At 35.5% G+C, this 21833-nt stretch overlaps 1 protein-coding gene across 3 annotated transcripts in view; it reads right to left on the bottom strand.

The window, feature by feature from the left end:
* Positions 1 to 21833, bottom strand: part of LOC150108582 (uncharacterized) — a 97775-nt gene that overhangs the window by 26331 nt on the left and 49611 nt on the right. For all 3 annotated transcript variants that reach the window (XM_090390870.1, XM_090390869.1, XM_090390871.1), the window contains exons 5-6: positions 19312 to 19396; positions 1533 to 1597 (exon numbers count right to left, since the gene is read on the bottom strand). In XM_090390870.1, coding sequence (XP_090246996.1) covers positions 1533 to 1597; positions 19312 to 19396 — 150 coding nt within the window. The remainder of the gene's footprint in view (positions 1 to 1532; positions 1598 to 19311; positions 19397 to 21833) is intronic.

Genomic DNA, 21833 nt, shown 5'->3' with positions numbered 1-21833 from the left:
TTCTACAGTAGTTTTGTGGATGACATCCTGAAAGAGACTAAGTGATAATACAATACAACTTCCATCATCAAAGGGAGAGGATATATTGTATCACTTATTCAACAACAGCAATTAGATGATTTCCTAGTGTGGGACCCAAACCTGCTTATTAAAGGTGTGAAGTGGTGTTTGAAAAAGGTAATGTTATCTAAGACCACCTTTGTATTAAAATGTGTCACAGTTTTTGAAACTGTTGTGGATGAGATTAACATAAAAAAAATTACATGCAACATTCAATAACCACAAGTGGTAAGTTCATGGAGAGAACCTCTACTTAAGAGACAGACTAACAGCTTCCATGATGATATTCAGGTGAACCAAACTGAAGGCTGACTTCCTCATCCCCCTCCCCTCTGCATGTGTGTACACACACACACACACACAAGTTGATACATCTCTTATCTTAAGAAAAGAAAGTAATATTTTCCAGACTAGATACTCATCAGTTGAATGAACAGTGAGGAAGGATGAGATGAAATATGATTCAAGTATGTGTCTTGTCTTTTGTTTATATTTAAACGAAGCAAGATTTGATTGAGATCTTGTGTGGATCTCTAATGAACCTGAAAGCAAGGAATTCATATCGATTTGTTTTGTATTCATTGTCAATTTTTCCCCACTCATCGCCAAGCATACTATAATGCCTGGTATCTGGAAAGAAAAGCAAATGAGTTCAAAAGCAGGAGAGTAAGAATGTATCTACATTACCTTTGTTTCCAGAATTTTGCCTTATCAATGCAGGAGCAAAAGTGGCACAGAATAATATACTGAAGACTCCTTCCACCACTGGCAGAAGGAGTCTTCAGTATCCATGAATCACAGCATATCATGAAATGAAATGACAAGACATTTCTATTTTTACTATATGAAACAAAACATTCTATTTCTACTATGTAAAATAAAACTTCCTCATGTAAAGAAAGTAATTCTTTCCCCACCTCTGATTTAAAAATACTCAACACTCATGTCCAAATTAATTTTTTTGTACAGAAATGGGGGAATTGAAGAATTTCAATTCCTTGGAAATTGGCAAAAATGACAAAAATAAATAAAATGATAATAATAAGAAGAAAAGAACTTTTATTTTTAAAAGCCCTTGTTTTCATATTTCATATTTTTGTAAGATAACTTCTCATCCATCACAAAAGTAATGGATGTAATGAACACTAATAGCTTTCCAACTTGCCAGTGTGTGTGTGTGTGTGTGTGTGTATGTTTATATATATATATATACTTTTTTTTTTTTAATGAACCTCATTTTTCTGCTTCATACACATTATTTTTTTTCTCACCTTGAAGGGAATAAAAATGTTCACAACTATGTAAGGAAAATTCTAAAGTCCACCTAAACCATATTGACTAAAATGAAAATATAAATCAATGGCAAAAAGATAAAGTTCTAAGATGCTACATATCCCATTCTATTTTTTTAAATCTACAGATTTGAATATTTAAAAATTATGCTTAAAAAATTATTATGAAATAATACTCACCATTTTTTCTTTATCTGGTAATGATTGCCAAACCTCTCCCATTTTCTTACTAATAGCAGAAAAATCTGTTAAAAAAGACAGGAGGCTATATATTAGGTCATCCTAAAAGTAGTCATTTTTTGCATTTAAGTTTTGAAAGGATATAAAAGATAAATCACTCGCTAATTTAATCACGTATATTATTATCTTAGATCTGAAGGGAGTCAAGTACTTATTGAGGGAGGCTATAAATCACCCAAACCAGCTGTCACATCTTCCCTTAAATCCATTCACACTAGATGCACTGCTCTATGAGAGAAAAACCTAGCTCTTACCCCTTTTTTTTGACTGTGAACAAACTTAACTTCCATGGATGTCCCCCTGTGTTCTCTCCCCACCTTTCATATAATGAAAATTTTCATCAGACAATATCCTATAACACCCATTCAAAAGTTTACAGACCTCTATCATATCACCCATCTTTCTCCTGTTAGTCTGTGATCCTCACAATCTGTCCTCATAATCTAAATCCCATTATCCAGATATAATCTTTGTAACTCTTCTTTGCACTCCTTCCACAGTTTCTTTATCTCCTTGGAATCTGGGAGACCAAATTGGAGCACAATAATTCAGGTGTGTGTGTGTGTGTGGTCTTATCAAAGCCTTAAAAAGAGACAAAATGACTTCCTTATCCTTAAATGTAAAGGTTCACTTCAACATTGCAATTATCCTCTGCGTTGCATTTGCAACTTTTGCTATGTGACCTTTGAACTTCAAATTCCTATCCACCAATATGCCACGATCCCTTATCTCCTTAGTTTCTTGTAGCATAACCCAGCTAATGTAATATGCCACTGGAAATCTCATCATGCCAAAGTGCATAACTTCACACTTACTAACATTAAACTGACAGCCATTTTCGTTTTCCCAAATTGTCCACAGCCTATTCAAATCATTTTGTAAGTGCGGAATATCAGTAGCATCCCTGATTGCCCCACCTATCTTTGCATCATCGGCAAACAATTGCACATCTGATGTTAGATCCTGCCTGATGTCATTAATGTATAGATTGAACAATAATGGCCCAAGGACCGAACCATGAGGTACACCACTGGTCATCTTAAACCTGGCAGATTCACTCTGACTGTATACCACTTTTTGTTATCTGTCTGTCAATTGTCCCCCCTGATCCAAGTCAAGAGTTTATATTCCTATCCCATATTCTCCAGTTTATGCAGTGTGGTATCCTATTAAATGCCTTAGAAAAATCCAACATAGTGTATCCATTCCCTTTATCCAACTCAGCTGTAATCTTGCTATAAAATATGAGCAAATTGCTAAAACATGACCTTCCTTTAGTAAACCCATGCTGCTCCTTGCAGAGTATAGCTTGTTTGTCTACCCATTTCTGCATGCGAGTTTTTATCAACTTCTCTAAAATCTTCACTACCACCCCAGAGATACTGATAGGTCAATAGTTAGGCACATCACTTTTTACACCAACCTTGTATAATGGAACTATCATACATTCCTTCCATTCTTATGGTATCATTCTTCAGCTGAGACTCAAGTTATACAAACATGAGAAAGGCCTAGCCAATTCAACTGAACATTCCTTTAACAAATGGGATGATATTCCAACTGTCCCTATTGACAAATTCTTATCCAGGTTATGCAACAGCTATTCAACCTCATTTTCATGAACCTCTAACTCTTCATTCAATGTAGCAGTAGCACTGTGCACCATGTTGCACACACTTAGTTGATATATCTTAGCAAAGTGAGCACTCATTAACTGAACAATCTCATTAGCTTCCGACACTAAAAGTACCATCTGCATTCAATAAAGTTATTTTTTCACATTTGTTCTTTCTTTTGCTTATGGCATAATGATAAAATTCTTTTGGATTGCCTTTAGCTTGCATGGCCAATTTCTTTTCATACTTTTCCAGCCTGAGCATTATATATTTCATAACTCCTTTCTCTCTTATTCTCATGATATTCTTTCCACATCATCTACTTGTGATCTCTTGCTTAATAAGGTCGCACATCCATTTCACTCCCAACCTATTTATTCTTCGAACACGAGGCGATATCTGAATACATTCAGATAATTTAAGTACTTTTTCAAGGATTCCCATGCATTGCTGACATTTTTTCCATTCAGTAACTGATACCATGGGACCAAAGATAGTATTCATCTAAGTTTATCATAATTTCTAGCTTTGTAGTTCAACATGTAACCTGTTCTAATTGGAGCATCAATAAAATTAGATACTGCCCAATAACACACAACACTTGGGAAGCACTGAACCCACTAACTTCAGTGTTTAGCATTCTTGTAAAGTATGCACTTTTCATCACCGGTACTCAAAAATGGAGATCGAACCTCTCGAGAATGAGGAGCAGTGCAGATGTTGATGTGCTCTCTTCGATTGTTGTTTGTCAGTTCGTGAGGAACCCACTTGCCAAGCTTAGAAACTATTTCAAATTCTTGCAAATGGCGATGGGTGGTCAAGGACAATGAATTAAGATTTTTTGCTAATCAATTGCATTGGCATTTCTTGCAATAGTGGCTTCAAGCATATCATTATCGAGAGACAGAGCACCCAGAAAAAAAGGGGAGAGAGTCTTTCAAGTTCAAGTCCCTCCTTGTCGAAATTTTTGGAACCATTGCTAGCACTTTCACACATTCAAAACATTATTGCCATACACTTCTTGCACATTTTTTACAGTGTTAACAGCATTGTTGAACTCATAAAGCATGATGTGTTCTTCAGTGACCTCCATAGTAATAAAGGGTTATTTAAACAAAAACTTATGATGTTCTTGCAAGGTGGAATTCCTTAGAATGAGGCTGTGGTACTTATAAAGCTTTAAAAATTCATGTTTAGACAAGCTAAGACACATTTGAACAAGTTCAGTATAAAAAATGACATTACTTTTGGGATGACCAGATATATTTATATGTGCTTCTACCTCTTTATACCCCAGATGGTAGTACTGCAACATCACCTAAAGATAAAGGTGACTTTCTGTCATCATTCTTATCATCCAACTCATTCCAGAATAGATGACCAAGACAAACAACCTTCCTCTTTTACCTAGATCATTGCATTGCATGCCTCTTGTGATCTGAGGAATCATGAAAAAACACAGATACCAAATCAGATTCTGGTTCTGATGGAATCCCACAGTTGGTGGGATTCCATCAGAACCAGACTCCCGGACTCGCAACTAATCTTTATCATCTATAACTAGATTATACTCAGCTGGCATCCACCCTACAATATGGAAGCAAGCACATATACAACAAATTCCAAACCTTCAAACTATTGACCTACTGTTCTTACTTCAGTACTGTTTAAAGTAATGAAGAATGCCATCAACAATTAACTTCTTCAATGCCTGAGGAACTGTTAACTAATCAGTAACCAACAATATGGATTTTGCCAATCAAGATCATCCATAGGAGATCTCCTCACTTAGAACACACACCTCTGGACACATGCATGGAAAGGTTTGCAGAAACTTGTGCTATGCTACTGTGCTTGACATTTCCAAGGTGTCTGATAGGGTTTGGCACTAAGGATTCTAAGCAAACCTGAGTGGATGACCTAAGAGAAAATTCTTGGTTTTCTCTCAGATCACTATGTCTAATGGCGAAAAGTGTTCTCTCTTCAAATTTTATTCTTGTGGCACCTGTGCAACAAGGGTGGCACTTGTTCTTCTGTGAGATTCGGTACTGCTTGTCAGAGAATGACGGATTAATTTAGAATCCTTTGTTTTCAACCTCTTCTAGCTCAAAGTTTCCTTACCCCCATTCAGTAACATTCACCTGCTATCACCAGCCTTTAAACTCCTGATACCACTCTGATCACTTCATCTTCCTATTCACCACACTTGAATTTCTGCAATCTCAAATAGTGAAGTCACATTTCTAGGTGACCTTAACATTTACAACTTCAATGGCTCTCCTCTTCCATCATTATCCAAGCTAGACTAGATATGAAAGTTTTTGTTATAAACAATAACCTAAACAATAACACAAATCATACATCTACCTATCCAAATTCCTGATAACCCTCTTCATATACCCAAATATTCTTGATCTTTTTTTTAAATTTTAATTTTGATTTTGTTCTCCTTCCAGATGCTCTGTAGAGGTGACTCTTGGTAACTCATTCTATGTAAGTTTCCTTTCTTAGAGAATGTTCTCCATCAAGTTAACTGCAAACTTTGTGTCCTTTGGCAGAGGTATCGCAGGTTGTTTCACTTTGCACCTCTGTAGTGACAAAGGTGCTAAGTGGGTAGACCTCTGATATTTCTACTCTTCCTTTGCATGGTCACACTACTGCTTCTGCTCTACTGATACAAACATTTGGTCTGGGAAAGTGACAGAAATTATCTTCATTGGGATGAAGGCCTCCATTCTGCCCAAAATTCTTGTCCACTTTGTGAGCAGTGTTTAAAAGAAGTGTATGTAAGCAGTTGAGGAAAAAATTCAGGGTGGTAATAACACAGGTGGCTTGCAACAAGAATCTCAGCTTCATACTCAATCTATTCTGAAGCACACAATAAATGCAAAACAACCATCAGCAAATCCAAATCTAACTTCATGAAGATCAACAGCAGAAAACTTGTCTTCTGTCCAAATGGAAGCCATTTGGACAGAAGTTCAAATCTGTAAGTGACCAAATCAAGGCAAGCAGCAACATGATGATGTGCTGGCTGTTTCATTAATGGTGTTAAGTTTTTTTTTTAATTTAATTATATTGTATGCTTTTTTTTGTGTAAGAGCTAGACTGGATATAGGCAGTGTACTGTGGCATTGTGATTTTAATTTTGTTGGCTCAGTTGTTGATGTTATTTGGCTTAATGTGCTAGTTAATGTTAGAAAATTGGTGGTAGTAAGGAAGTGCATAGCAGCCCAGAAGGCTTCAAATCAGACATTGAGTTTTTTTGATTTTTTGCAGTGGATATGTATGTGTCAAAAAATGTGAAAGATTTATGGATTGTTATGTTAAACGAGAAGAAGGAATGCATTTCAGTGTGTGAAATGCACAATGACAGAACTAGAGCATTCCAAAAACAAGACAAACAGCATCACCAGAAGTAATCAGAAAATAAAAGTGCTGGCAATGATGATAATGGAATTGAAGCAATAGACCTCAGGCAAGAATTGATGAAAATAAAGAGGAAATTGAATATCTAAAGAAGCAACGGACTGATGTGAATGAGAGGAAGATCAAGAGGAGGAGGAAGCAAGTATCAAAGGCTGATAGAATGGTTTTGTATGAAGATTTGATCATTAAAAGTGTGGTGAATAATAAGGTATATAAGACATGTCTTCCAGATGCCACATTGAAATGAATATCTGATGCTTTGCACGGAAGGGAGGAACTAGCATCAGAATTAGTGGTAGATACAAATGATTTGGGTGGTAAGAACAAGGAATATGGAAATGGATTTAAGTTATTGCAGACCCCCTTTAGGGTATATATCAGGAATTTAATGATGATAGTTGCAGTACGTGAAAGATAATAGTGTTGTTGGGAAAGTGGTTAGTGTGTTGTCCAGATATAACACTGAACTGAGAAGGGAAGAAATGATACTGAATGACAAGAGATGGCTGAACTGTGTCAGGCAAAGGGCGTGCAATTTGTGAATGTATGGAGTGAATATGATGGGAAGTTGGAATAGTTTAAAGCTGATGGAATGTATTTGAATGGGTTTGGTGTTGGATATTTAGAGTGACTGTTATTTGCTAAGAGTACACAGCACCCAGATAAAATTAGCATGGGTAAAAGTTAGAGAAAGATTCTGAAGCAAGTTATGGAAGGACAGGTAGAAGATGGGTATAAAGGTGAGGAAGTGATTATAGCTAGGCAGAGTGATTGCAGTGCAAAAACATTGGGAATGAAAGGAATATGAATGAAAATCATTTGGGATCAGGGAAACAGGGATGGTTAGATTGAAAAAGAGAGAGGTGTACTATAGTAGCCAGAGCATATAGGGATGGTATTTGATAGGACTGTCTCCAAGAGTGGAGAATTGTTATGTTTGTACTAATATACAGAGGATTGTATGGAGTGAGAAATAAAGATGCTAGGTTTGTAACAATGATCAAACCAGTATGATTGGTGTAAGTGAAACTTGATTATCTGAGGAGGCTATACTGTCAGGACTAGAAATGAAGGGATACAGAATTTTCTGAAAGGACAGGAAGGTGGAGAGAGGAGAGGACATGCTGTTAATGATAGCAGAAGAATTATGTCCTTTAAAAGTGGAAATGAAAAACTAATACGTGTGAAGTTGGGATCAACAGAATAGTGTAAAAATCTAACATAATTGATTTATGTTCATTTTTACTGTATTATATACTGAGAAAATTTCATAAATAAGATTTAAGTTTAGTTATATATGATAAAATAATTTAAAAATATATATGTATTTGTTTGCATTTATTAATGCAATTGTATGTTTAGCATATTACCTGAACTACCAATGGCTAAGCAGTAGCCATACAAACCATATGTAAATAGTCTACTTGCTTACAGTATGTAGTAATCATTAAGGATTTTATAGAAATAACATTACATATATATTATTGTATGCTTGTTCACAGTAGTGTTCTTATGACATACACTATTACAATGTGCAAGCACTGTGGTAATGGCAGCAATTTTTTTTAACTTGAGTTTTGCTTTGAATCTTGGTAATGGACATATGCATTAGTTAAGAGTTTTTAGAACAACTTTCTCTGAGTAACCAGAATGCTAACCAGCAAACTGAGTAAGCAAGAGAGGAGGAGGAGAGCTGGAAAGGAGGAAAAAAAAAAAAGTATTGAGTTAAATTCTGTCAAGACAACAATCTTGGAAAAGTTTGTATATGAATCTTTATCTACTCTCCAATAAGGAAATATGAAATTAACACTGAAGGACAGCATAATGTATCAAGATTTCATATATTAGTGAAAATAAAATTAAAGATGGCCAAGAAATTACAATTATTTTGTTATTCATTTAATAATAATTAATATTAATAATAATTTTTGATAATTTATAATATTAATATTTAATAATTAATATTACTAATTATTATTAAAAATCTGATATTAATTTATTGAAGAGGATGAAAGACAAACAGTGTATTAGGAAGGGTAGTTTATGTGTTACCCAAGTATGACAATGATGAGTTGTGGCAGAGAGCGAAGATCTTGAATGGAACATTAGTGGAAATATGTAAAGAGAAAGTAGTGGTTTGTGAATGTGTGGAATCAGTTTGAGGGATGAATGGAAAGAGCGATGCACTGCATCTGAATGGTTTTGAAGTGAGTCATTTGGAAAGGTTGCTGCTGGATGCAAACAAGGAATCAGGAAGTCAGGGATAATGTGAATAATCAGGAAAGTGGACCAAGTGAGACTGGTGTGGTTGTGAATGGAGATGAGAATGTGAGAACAGGAATGCAGGATGGAGAGGGAAACAGGGCGGGTCAGTGAAGTTAGGCTGATGCAGTGTAAGGAGAGTGGATTCTGAAAGTAGTAATGAATACAGGTATATGGATAGTCAGTACAGGAATGGAATGACCTGGAATACTTTTCGGGGGAGGGGGGGAAGAGACAGAAGGTGAGCAGACAGGAGCAAGTGAGTCACAAATTGGGGGGGGGGGGGGCAGAATGAATAGGACTGGCTATAAACCAAGAATTGAATTGTTATTTAAAAATGCCAGGAGTACCAGAAATAAAGAAGATGAAACTGTTGTACTGATTGAGTTTATGTGTCTGAAAATAGCTGGAATCAGTGAAACATAGTTGGATGAGAATGACATCTTGACAAGAAATAAAATAAAGAGATATGATGGTTTTCATGTTTTAATGATGGTGCTGATGATGATAGCAGGGGAATTATGTCTGCACACGATTGAGATAGAGAAAGAAGGTGAAAAATGTGGCAGTGGTTTTGAAGCAGTATGATGTGAGTGGAGGTTCAAAGAATGAAATATTTGGTGAGCGTTGCTATGGGCCAGGGAATGTAGAAGTTGGAGACAAAGACATGTATAGTGGCTTAGTGAGCAAGTGAAAGGTTTTGTCATTGTGGGTGATTTCAATTATGGCAATATTGATTGGAATGAAGAGATAGCATTAGGGAATAAGGAGAAGAATGAATTTCTTGAGTTCTTAAGAGACAACAAACAATATTAGGCAGTATGTAATGGAGGGCACATGAGGGTTAAGAGTCTTAGATCTGGTTATATCATCAGAGGATGTGATTCTGAATGGAGTGTCTAATTTTTACCCAGTTGGTTAGCATGACCATGAAGTGATCACCTGGGTTGCAACCAATCATATGAGAACTTTTATAATCATCATCATCATCATCAAATTCCTGCCATGTACCCTCGAGGGGTGTACAGGATATGATAGTCCTACATGAAAAAAAAACGTTAATGTTAATGAGGCAACAGATCATGATAGTGTATCACCACATGTAGTGAGACAATGCTCTATGGAATTAATGGTGACTTGTTTAAAAAGGGGAAAAATTGTTCCACTTCACAAAGGATGGAATAAGACTGAGGCTACAAATTATAGATCAATCTTGTGTTTTGGGTTGCTGTTAAGATGTTAGGAAAGTTGGTGAAGAATAGGATTCAGAAGTGGGTTGATAATATTAGTATTCTTTACGATGGTTAGCCTAATGGCCGTGTGCTTTGCAACCATATGTTTGGGGAAGGAGTGTCCTAGGTTTGATTCCTGTCGGAGACATGAGGAGCTGAAGGATCTCCCTCAGCCACAGTGAAGTTAGCAAGTCTTTGGCGTGGACAGTAGGGTTTTTCCCCCCAGTTTATCCTGGGGTTTTTCATCCCGCAAAGCAGGCAAACTGGCCTTGAGAATTCAATACTACGGACATAGGATACACCGGGGCATAGGGCTGACCACCTTATCTTGTGAACGGTTTGAGGTCTGATGATTAATAAACCCTCGACACCGCAAGGTAAAAGGAAGATAAGATGATGGTCAGCACGAATTTGTTAGGAGAAGGAGGTCATGTTTCATCAGCAATCTGATTAAGTATTACAACAAGATGACAAATTCACTCAATAAAGGAGATGCATATATGGTGGTGTACTTGGATTTTTCAAAGGCCTTTGATAGACTGCCACATGACAAGCTAGTAACTAAACTGAAACAGTTGGGATTAGATAACAGACTAGTGAGTTGGATAGCTGATTGACAGATATCAGCAGGGGTGTATGAAGTAGTGGTATCCCAAAAGAGGAAGGTCACTAGCGAAGTGCCATAGGGATCTGTTTTGGGACCATTATTGTTTAATTTGCACGTTAATGACATTGGGAGAGTGATTGGAATGCATTGCCTGAAAGTGTGGTGAGGTGTTAATTGGTTTAAGGTATAGTTCAATAATTTTTTTTTTTTTTTTTGCATGAGAGAGTATAGACCTCCAACAATAAGTCCTTTGATTCCACGGAGGTCAGATGTTAATAATAAGTGTAAGCAAAGAAAGTTTGTGCCTCAATTATCTTCACGATTAAACTTCTTGTATATAGAGGTTAATGACTTTGGATTAATTGCCTTGATGAGTGGAATGCATTGCCTGTGGTAAGGTGTGGAAAGTGCAAAGCACACATCCTTCTGAGTATGTATAATGCTATGCATTATGAGAAGGGCCACTACCCAAACCAATTTTTAAATTTACTGAAGTCTCATCAATGCTAGCAAGGTCCTTCCCATAATGCAAAGCAAACATCCTTTCAGCTGTGTATATGAAGCCAATTAATGTGAAGTCATTAGTCTCTATAAATAAGTAGCCTAGTTGTGATGATACTTCACATGCAAATGTCATTTGCTTATGCTTGTTAAAGGATTAAACAGAGTATAATTTCTTGCCATCTTTAATTTAATTTATAACCAAGTTGAAAAAAACTTTCAACTATTTGTGAGAATGTTGTATGCTTAATGAGAAGCAAGTGGTATATGTTTCATGAAGCAAGATGGAATCTGAAACATTCTAACCAACCCCTAAACAAATATAAATTTATATATAAAGATTGTTATCTTACTTTCCATGACTAATTATTTAACTAAAAGGTAGGATACAGACAAGGTAGATTATAAATATATCTAATAGGATGTGCTGTTATAGACCAGGGAATGTGGAGAACACTAATTGTGAAATGTTTAGACAAATTAGTTGGGCCAGTAAAAGGAAGGTGATCCCAATGGGAGATTTTAATTATAGAAAATTATAGAAGGAAGAGATAGTGTATGAAAAGAAGGAGAGCAAATTTATTGAATTTCTGAGGGATAACTATCTTAAGCCAATTGTGATGGAAACAACACAAGGTTTTAGGGTGTTGGATTTGGTGATATTCTCACAAGATGTGGTTGTGAATAAGGTATAAACACTGCCACTTGCTGGAGATAGTAAACATGAATTACTGGTATATGTTCAGAAAGGTCATCAAGAAGGTATATACCTAAAACTATACGGTAGGTAATTATGAGAAGCTCCCTAGTCACCAAGTATCAATATATTATGTTGATAAGCTGTGTAGAAAAGATGTTGACAGTGCATGAGAAATGATAAAGCAGTATATGATACAATCATTGCATTACTGCATACCTGATTTATTAAGCAAATAAATAGATTAGGAGTAAGATGGGTGAACAGTGAAATCAAGCAGGCAATGTGACAAAAGAGGATATAATGGAAGTAAGACGGTTTGTGGTGAACAGATACATGATGAATATAAACTGCAGGCCAGAAAGGTGACAAGCATAGTAAAAAAAAAAAAAGTAGAATATGAGAAGAGATTGGCAGATCAGGTCAAAGATAATCCAAAGGAATTCTTCTGCTATGTGGCAAGCAAGAGGAAGAATAATTATGAAAGGGTAACAATGATGGATAGTTATGGTAGCAAAGTGGCCACAGTGGAGTTTTTTAAAGAGCATTTCATCAGTGTATATCATGTTGGTGTAAATGATGTCATGCAACATGCAAAAGGGAGGCAAATATTAGAGGAAGGAGGTGAAAGAATCAGCTTTATTACTTGTTCCTTAAGTTCATCATCATCATCAAATTCCTACCATGTACTCTCAACGGGGTGTACAGGATATTATAGTACTACATGAAAAATTTACATCATTACTAACTTCCTATTGACAATTTTCCTCCAAATCAGTCTGTTACTTGTCAAGACTCCAATATTATCAGATCTTATATTTCTGTCGTCTAGGGCACTTTGTACCCTATCAAACCACCTATATCTTGGTCTTCCTCTGGGTCGTTTTCCTGCCAACCTAGCAGAAAACACTTGTTTTGCCAATCTTTCCTCGCCCATTCTGTTTAAATGCTCATACCACTTGAGATTAGCTCTTCTAATGCATTCCTGGATGCTGACAATGTCAAGTTCTTTCCTAATATCCTCATTTTTAATATGATATTGCCATTAATGCCATCTGTTCACGCCTCTAATCTTTCTCAGGACTCTCATATCTGCGGTCTCTAGTTTTTGGTCATGTGTTTTACTTCTGACCCAGCTCTCAGATCCATAAGTTAAAACTGGTTTGAACAACACTGTCTTGTATACAGCTAATTTAGTGTTCCAACTAATTTCTCTCTTATTCCATATGAATTTATTCAATTGACTTCCCACCATACCAGCTTTATTGATTCTATTGTCTATTCCCATATTTAATTTACCATCTTCACTAAAAATTGTGCCTAAGTAGGTGAAATGTTTTACTTGTTCCAAAGGTTCTCTGTTCACAATGCAGTTGACATTTTCAACGATTCTACCTATTTTCATTGTCTTTTTATTGCTGACCTTCATACCATATCTATTACAACAGTTATTCAATTTAGTCAAGGAATCTTGCAGACTCGTAGTGGATTTATTGATATGTATAACATCCACCGCATAAAGCAAAGAGCTGACATTAACATCTCTAATTTTGATATCATGTTTAATACACTTTCCTTCATAATGTGATCCATACAGATAATGAATAACAGAGGGGATAATGTACATCCTTGTCTCACACCAGATTAAACATCAAACCATCTTCCTGTACTTTCTTCGATTCTAACTGCTGACTTACAACTCAAACAAAGACTAAGTATTGCTTGATATAATGCTCCATTCACACCATATAACTGTAGCATATTGAATAGCTTCTCTCTTGGCACCTTATCATATGCATTTTCCAGATCTACAAAATTCAAACAGAGATCTTTGTTATATTCCCATGATTTCTCCACTATTTGTCGTAAAGTGAAGATCTGATCCTGACAGTCTCTATTTGACCGGAATCCAGCTTGTTCTTCACCAAGCTTTTCTTCTACAATTCTTCTCAACAGTTTCTCAGGTATTCTTGCATATATCTTACCAGGAACACTCAGTAGGGAAATACCTCCGTAATTCTCATTTCAGTTTTATTTCCCTTTTTACATATGGGTACTATGAGAGCTCTACTCCAATCATCGGGAATTCGTCCCTCTGTCCAGGCTTTCTAAACTATGCAGTGCAGCCACTGCAAGACTTTTATACCACCATACTTCAGCATTTCTGGTCAAATATCATCCACTCCTGCTGCCTTTCCACATTTCAAGCCTTTGATGGCTTTTTCTACTTCAAGTATGGATATGTATTCCTGACTGTATGCCTGCTGAGTGTTTTTTACCACTGTGCTATCACTGCTTGTTTCATTTAGCAATTTCTCGAAGTAATTACTCCATACTTCAAGGATATCTTTTTTTCCCATTTTCATGTCACCTTTATCATCTCTAACTCCTTTTACAGTACTCTTTTCTCCATTTGTAAGCTTCTTCAATAACCTTTAAAATATTTTGCCACCTTCTTGATATTTATTTTCTATGTTCTTGCCAAAGTCCTCCCATGACTTTTGTTTAGCTAGTTTTATACAGTGTTTAGCTTTCTTACATTTGTCTCTGTATTCTCTAAGAGCACAAGCTATCTTATTTGACAGGAACTTTTGATATGCTTTCTTCTTTTCCATCACTGCCTCTTTAACTTCCTGTGTCCACCATGGAGTTCTAATTTTTCTATCCTTGCAGACAACTTCACCACATGCCTTTCTAGCTGAATCAATCAGGGCTTTCTTCAAGGTTTGCCACTGAATCTCCAAGGTTTGATTCCTGTTCTCAAACTCTTTCATTTTTTCTTCAATAATCTTTGTGTATTTTAGTCTACAGTTCACATCTGAGAGTTGCTCAACTTTTATTCGCTTTAAAACTTTCTTACGTGTCATTCTTTTCAATATGAAATTCAATTTTATCCTGCTCAAGACTAAATAGTGATCACTTCCAATTTCAAATCCTCTGTACCAGGGAGAAAACATCACTATCAACAATAACATAGTCAATGAGACTTTTCTTATTCCTTACCTCTTCTCTCCATGTGAATTTGTGCACATTTTTATGTTGGAACATGGTGTCAGTAATAACCAATCTATGTCCTGAGCAGAAATCCTACAGATATTTGCCATTATTATTAGCTTTGCTCTTTTCTCCAAATTTTCCCAAAACATTTTTGTATGTCTGACAATCATTTCCTACTCTGCTATTTAGATCCCCAACAAGGACCAACTTTTCCTTTTTCATTGTGTCAGTTGCTTTCTCTAAAGCCTCAAAACATTCCTCCACTTCTACCTTAGTAGCATCTTCTGTGGGACCATAGGCACAAATAAGTCTCATTGTCCAGTTCCCCATTCTCATATTTGCCCACATCACTCTACTTGAAATTGCTTGCCATTCATGAAGATTAGCCTCCTATTTAGTGTTGAATACTATAGCTACTCCTTCTTTTCCTTGATTGTCATTGCCTGAATATAACATTTTGTATTTATTGCTCAGAAAGATCTCACCAGTTTTTGTCTCAGTCACCCCTATAATGTCGATCTGGTACTTATCTAATTCCTCAGCTAGCTCCATTTCTTTGCCATTCAGGCTTCTTATGTTGATAGTACCGATCTTTAACTCTGGTGATGTTTTTTCAGATTTGTTCCAGTAGCTGACTTTTTGCTGTTCACCCTGGTTCCCCGGTGAAAACAATGGGGGCCTTGTTTAACCGGTCGACGCCCCAACCAGCATGAAATTTTGTCATGTTGTACCATCCTTAAGTTAGATGTTAATAAGGCAATGGGAATAGATAACATATCATACATATGGTTAAGGAATGTGCAAAAGAACAAGCTATGCCCTTGACTCGGTTATTGAATGAAAGTCTTGCAGTAGGGAAGGTTCTTCAGGAGTGGAAAGAAGGCAGAATAGTAGCACTTGACAAGTTCAGTTCTAGGATAGAAGTTTTTTCCATTTATAGGCTAGACTGTATCTGCAGTTGTGGTCAAGGAACTACAGAAACTGGTTAGGAGTATAAAACATATTGGGTTGATAGATATAGGATTCTCTATGATGTTCAGCATGGGTATGCGAAGGGCAGGTTTGTTTTCACAATCTGCTTGCATTTTATGATAAGATGACAAGCATGTTAAATAAGGAAGATTCATATACAGAGACATTTTTGGATTTTACAAAGGCATTTGACAGATTAACACACGACAAGTTGGTGCATAAGCTACAGAAGTTAGGATTGGATCATTAGTTACATGAATTAAAAATTGGCTTTCTGAATGATACCAGCAAGCTAAATATGATGGAGCAGTATCTCAGAAAGGGAAGGTGACCAGTGGTGTACATCAGGGTTCTGTTCATGGGTCCCTACTGTTTAACTTATTTGTTAATGATATTTCATGTGCATTGACAGGGGATCTTCAAATGTTTGCTGATAATGCAAAGTTAGACAGAATTATCAGGAGTATTGCTAATGTTAATTCTCTACAGTAAGATTTGAATAGACTTTTAGCTTGGACAAATGAGTGTGGTTATAGTTTTAATATTAATAAATACTAGGTGCTACTTTTTGGGTACAAAAATATAAGGCTGCATACTGTATTTTATCCACCTTCTGTGCTTTGTGATATGGAAACACTACAGAGGATCCAGAGATGAATGACTACAGTGATATAGGAACACTGGATTGTTGGCTATGCAGAGCAGTTGAGGGAATGTAAATTGCAGAGTTTGGTGAACAGGAGGAAAGATAATATATGGCAGAGACCTCTGCCTATGTTATCTTTATAAAGAACAAGAGGCCATCCCTGGAAGTTGCATAAAGATATGAAGACAAGAGCGAGGAGTAGATTTTTTACATAGGAGCAGTGGAACACATTGCCAAAGTGCATTGTGAATGTGGGATTGTAAATAATTTTCAAGTTCAATATGTTGCTGGTTGCTGTAATAATAACAGTAATAATAATAATGTAGAACAAAGAAAACTGTGAGTTTGCCATGTGGTTTTTATGAAACAATGTATTAAGAGGAATTATGTTGATTCAAGAGTTGGGAGGAGGAGGAGGAGGAGGAGGAAGTAATTTATTTTGTTTAGTTGGTACAAAGGTCTGACAGTAGTAGGGTCTTTTTGTATTTATGGCATATTGGATAGTTCTCACTAGGGATTCAGAGCAACATGATTTGGTTGATATTTTCTTGGAAGTCAATAATGGTGACCTTCTGGATTTCAGGATTGTGTCTGGATTGTACTGCATGTAAAGATATTTCACTAGTAGGATTTTTGTAGTTGCTGGTGTGTGTGTGTATTGCATGTAAGGATGTTTCAGGAGTGGAAATTTTTGCAGTGTGTTTTTGTATTTTTACTTAGTGGTGCAAAGTGAGTAATCTGGAATAGGAATATTGCAATCTTGATAATATTCAATTAGGCATGATATTACAGAATAAATGGTGGATTCAATATAACAGGTACTGCATACTGAGGGAGGCTTTACATCATAACAACATTATGCGATAGTAATATGTTAGTCTAAGCCAGTATTTCTGTGTTCTAGTAAGTTATGTAATTTGTTGTTGGAAATAATTTTATATTTGCAATATTTGAAGATATGTTTTGTGGCTGTATAAATGTTATGGATATATGGGAATTAGATATGTTGCTTTTTAGAAGTTACATGACAATGTTTTAGAAGAAACGACCAGCATACATGAGGTTTGGCATGTATAGAGATTTTTTTTGTTGTTGTTCTTTAAGTACTTTTAAATTCATACTTTGCTTAATTTTTTTTTCTATGTGCTAAATATTTTCTACGCTTAGTTATCAGTATTTCATATTCAACCCCTTCTAATTATATACTATCTCATCTCAGTTGGTCCCATTCCAAGTGCTATGTCATCCTTACTTTCAAAAAATACACACAGGTATGTCAAAATTAATAATCAAAATTAATTTAATTTATAGATTTTAGATTTATAGATAGAGAGAGGGGCAGCTCCATTACCAAAATAGCTTTGCTTTTCCAGGCTGTTATTAATGAACACTGAAAGGTACATTTCAATGTTCACTAATGTATCTTTGACTACATTTTCTCTCTGACATTTATTCTGGTTATTTTTTATGGAAAGGAAAAATATACAAACAGCTAGATGGAACTGCAATGGGTTCTCCCCACCTCCTTTTCCACTAGCGAACTTCTATACAGAACATTTTGGAAACCAAGCACTCAACACAGCCATACTTAAACCAATAGCTTGGCATTGCTATACTGATGATGTGTTAATTCAGCCTCATGCCCCCCCCACAAATCCAGTGTGTGTGTGTGTGTGTGTGTGGGCAACGACAACCTAAAATAAACTGCACGACAGAAAAAGAAAGTAACAATTATCGCCCCTTTCTAGATACACTAGTGACATGACTACCTAATAGCTCATTATCCTTTTCCATTTATAGAAAACCTACACATACAGGAAGGTATTCACATAAGTGATCACATCACCACCCATCCCAACAGTATGGCATCCTCAAAACAATTACACACTGACCCAGGGCTATTTGTTCAAATGACACAGCTCTTGAAACTGAGCTAAAAGTAACTTTGCAATAATTTTTAGCGAATTGTTATAACCCCTATAAAATAGATAAAATACTGCATGCACTTTCCTCTTCCAACCCACCCACACACTTCCTCCTGCAACCAAAATACATGACCACAGCAAATCCTTCATCCATTATCCTGAAGATCAGTTTCATCCTTTTGCACATACTGCAGTGTTTAAAGTTGCCTTGTGCTAGTAGTTTAGCCTACTTTGGATAGACTGGTAGATCAGTTAACACCTGCCTTGAAGAACACAAAAATTATGCCCGTGATCACCTGTATATGACAAGTCTGGACTGGTAGACCATGCTGTGGATACTCCTTCAGATAGAATAAAATGGAAAAAGACCCAGGTATTACATAGAAATTGCCATAGGTCTGAGAGACTATTTTTAGAACCTGCAGTTATGAAACATCTTCCAACTTCAACAAATATGGCTGCATTAATATGCCAAAAATCTGGGAGATGGTCATTCTGAGACCAGACAGTCCCAACTTCTCCAGATTAACTTTATGTTATCCAGACTATATAGGATTTATTTCAGATATGATTTGAAGTGTTTCTATTATGGCAAACATAATGGTTGCAACATGAGACTTGTTTCTATACTTTATATTATTAACAACTCTTTTAGTGTACCTGTGTACATTAATCTTCTTTTCATCTGTATTAATTTTGGGATCATTACTGTAACCTTCATAAAACTACCAGATATTTAGGCAGTGAAACTTGTGGTTAATATAAGGTTCAGACTTATCTTTAATTTTTTATGTATTATAATGCAAATCTGCTTATGTTTATAACTGTAACTTACCCATGACTGGATTCTGTGCAACAATCTTCTTCCTGTTTTCCTGACACCACAACATATATGCAGTCATTGGCCGTGATTTGCTTTTCTAAATAGAAAAAATTAATTATTACAAGCTGTAATGTCAGAACAATATACTGTTTTCCCCAGGAGGAATATACCAAACTTTGTGAATTAATTCATGAAGTGGTTTTAAGAAAAAAGAAGAAAAAAAAATATCCTGTTAAACATTTACTTTAGAATAAGAAGTTACATTGCACTTAAATGGTTTGGTCAGATGGTTGGAGAAATTGTCATTCAATGAAAAAATAAATATGAATATAGTCAAGGTTGGACAAATTAACACCATAATGCAAGGGGGATAAGGATGAATAAAGTAATAAACTTTAACAGCCAAATATTTCAACTTGAAAATTACAGATCATCATCATCATCAGTGGCATAAGGCTTGTCATATACAAGGTAGAATGTGAACAACCCATTATTTAAAATAGTAAGAGCTGCATGATGTTATAAATAGAAGAAGCATTAGATTATTAAAAAAAAAACTATTAACAATCTTTCCTTTCTCTTCCTGGCATTTACCAAGTTCCTTGTGACTGTCACCTTTCTTACTTTGAACAAACTAGACGTTCTGTGGAGAAAAGACTACAAGAACACCAGTTTACACTGTTAATAAGAAATCTAATAAATATGGCCCAGCATAAATAGAAATTACACTTATTTCATTGGTGACACCATAAGTTCAAACATTTGTTTAAAGAAAGTGCTGAAGCCTTGCTCTACTGTCTCTAAACCTGAATCTGAATGACTGACTCTCCCTATTGAAGATATGGGAAAGTCTCATTCAAATCAGACATCAATTAACAATTGAATTGAAATAAACAAACTGCTGATTTTGAAGTCAGTGCATTATCATGAATATACAAAACATTCTAACCAAATATATATATATAAAATAAAAGTAAGAGGTTCTTACCAGTGGTCGTGTAGTAGGACCAAAAATTATTGGTCCTACTTTAATTGGCATTAGTGAAACCTGACTGAGAGGAGGATATTGTCACAGGAACAGAATGTGATGGGTTCAGTGTATTCACAGAGAATAGACAACAATAGTGGAACCAAAAATTATTGGCATTAGTGAGACCTGGTTGAGAGAAGAATAGTGTCACAAGAATGGAAGGTTCAGTCAGAAAAGGCAGACAACAATAGGAAGCGTGAGAGAATTTTGCTCATGACTAAGAAGAATTAAATCCAACCAGAAAAGAAACTGCCAATGGTAGTATGAGTAATACAAGCAATAGGTTCAAGGCTGTTTGGTGTAAGCTCAAGATTAACAGGACTAAATGCACAATCATGTGCTGTTAAAGACTATGATCATCTGAAGATGACTGTGAACTGCATAAACAGATATACACTGCTCAAAACAATTAAGGGAATATTTGATTTTCTGTCAGATAATTATAAATTTCTGCAAATAATTATAACTATTGGGTACTTTATACATGAATAAATATTTCTTACTTATGGATAGGATGTAATTCATGAGATATTTTTTAAACAATTGATATTTATTACAAATTGTGTTACATTTGTAAATTATTTTTATAACTTTATAATTTACAAGAAAACCAAAATATCACCTAACTGTTTTGAGATATATCATATGGATACAAAGAGAATATCATTATGACTGATTTCAACTATAGAGATACAAACTGGTGGGAAGAGAAAGTGTCCAAGTCTGGGTAAAAGAATTTACAGAATTACTCAGAGATAACTACTTTAAGCAGCAAGTGAAAGAAGAGGCTCACAGTATAATTACATTAAATCTGGTAACATCATCTGAGAATCTGTCTATGAATAAGTTTGACTACTATGTCTCCAATTGGTGAGAGTGCTGAAGAAGGAACATATGTGGAATTATAAGGAGATGATTATAATAAACTGAAAAGACAGACTGAAGTAATGCCATTGCAAAAGAAACTGTATAGTAGAATAAGCAGTAGGGCATCAGAAAAAGTCAAAGAATGTTTGAAGAAAGCAATATATAATTGCTTTCCCAGAGTTGGGAGAAGTTAAACAATTGTTAAATGGATGAATAACACTTTTAAGTAAAAATTACATAAAAAAAAAGAATATTGTGGATCCAAAGAAATGAAAAGAAGGATGACAAACTCTGGAGAAGTAAAAAGAACAATCCAGAAAAATTATAGGCCATGGTGAAGAAAGTTTAATCCGATTACAAAGAGAAGTTAGCCAAATAGGCTAAAGAAAACGTAAGAGAACTTTATCACTATGTAGAAAGTAAAAGAAAGAATGATCATGGAAGAATATCCTTAGTGAATGAAGACAGCAGGAAAGCAACAGATCAACTAGAAATAAATGAGTTGTTAAGTGACCATATTAATAAAGTATACATTCCAGGAGGTCCTAGCTCTTTGGTAGAGGGAAAAGTAGATGAAATAAGGGAATAGATATACCATGATAATTTCTGGATCTTGCCAAGGATTACACAGGATTCA

This window comes from Typopeltis vanoorti, chromosome 3, assembly GCF_054136105.1.
Source record: "Typopeltis vanoorti isolate ZY-2024b chromosome 3, IOZ_Tvanoo_1.0, whole genome shotgun sequence".
Lineage (NCBI taxonomy): Eukaryota > Metazoa > Arthropoda > Arachnida > Uropygi > Thelyphonidae > Typopeltis > Typopeltis vanoorti.
This window is presented reverse-complemented; position numbering and strand designations above follow the sequence as displayed.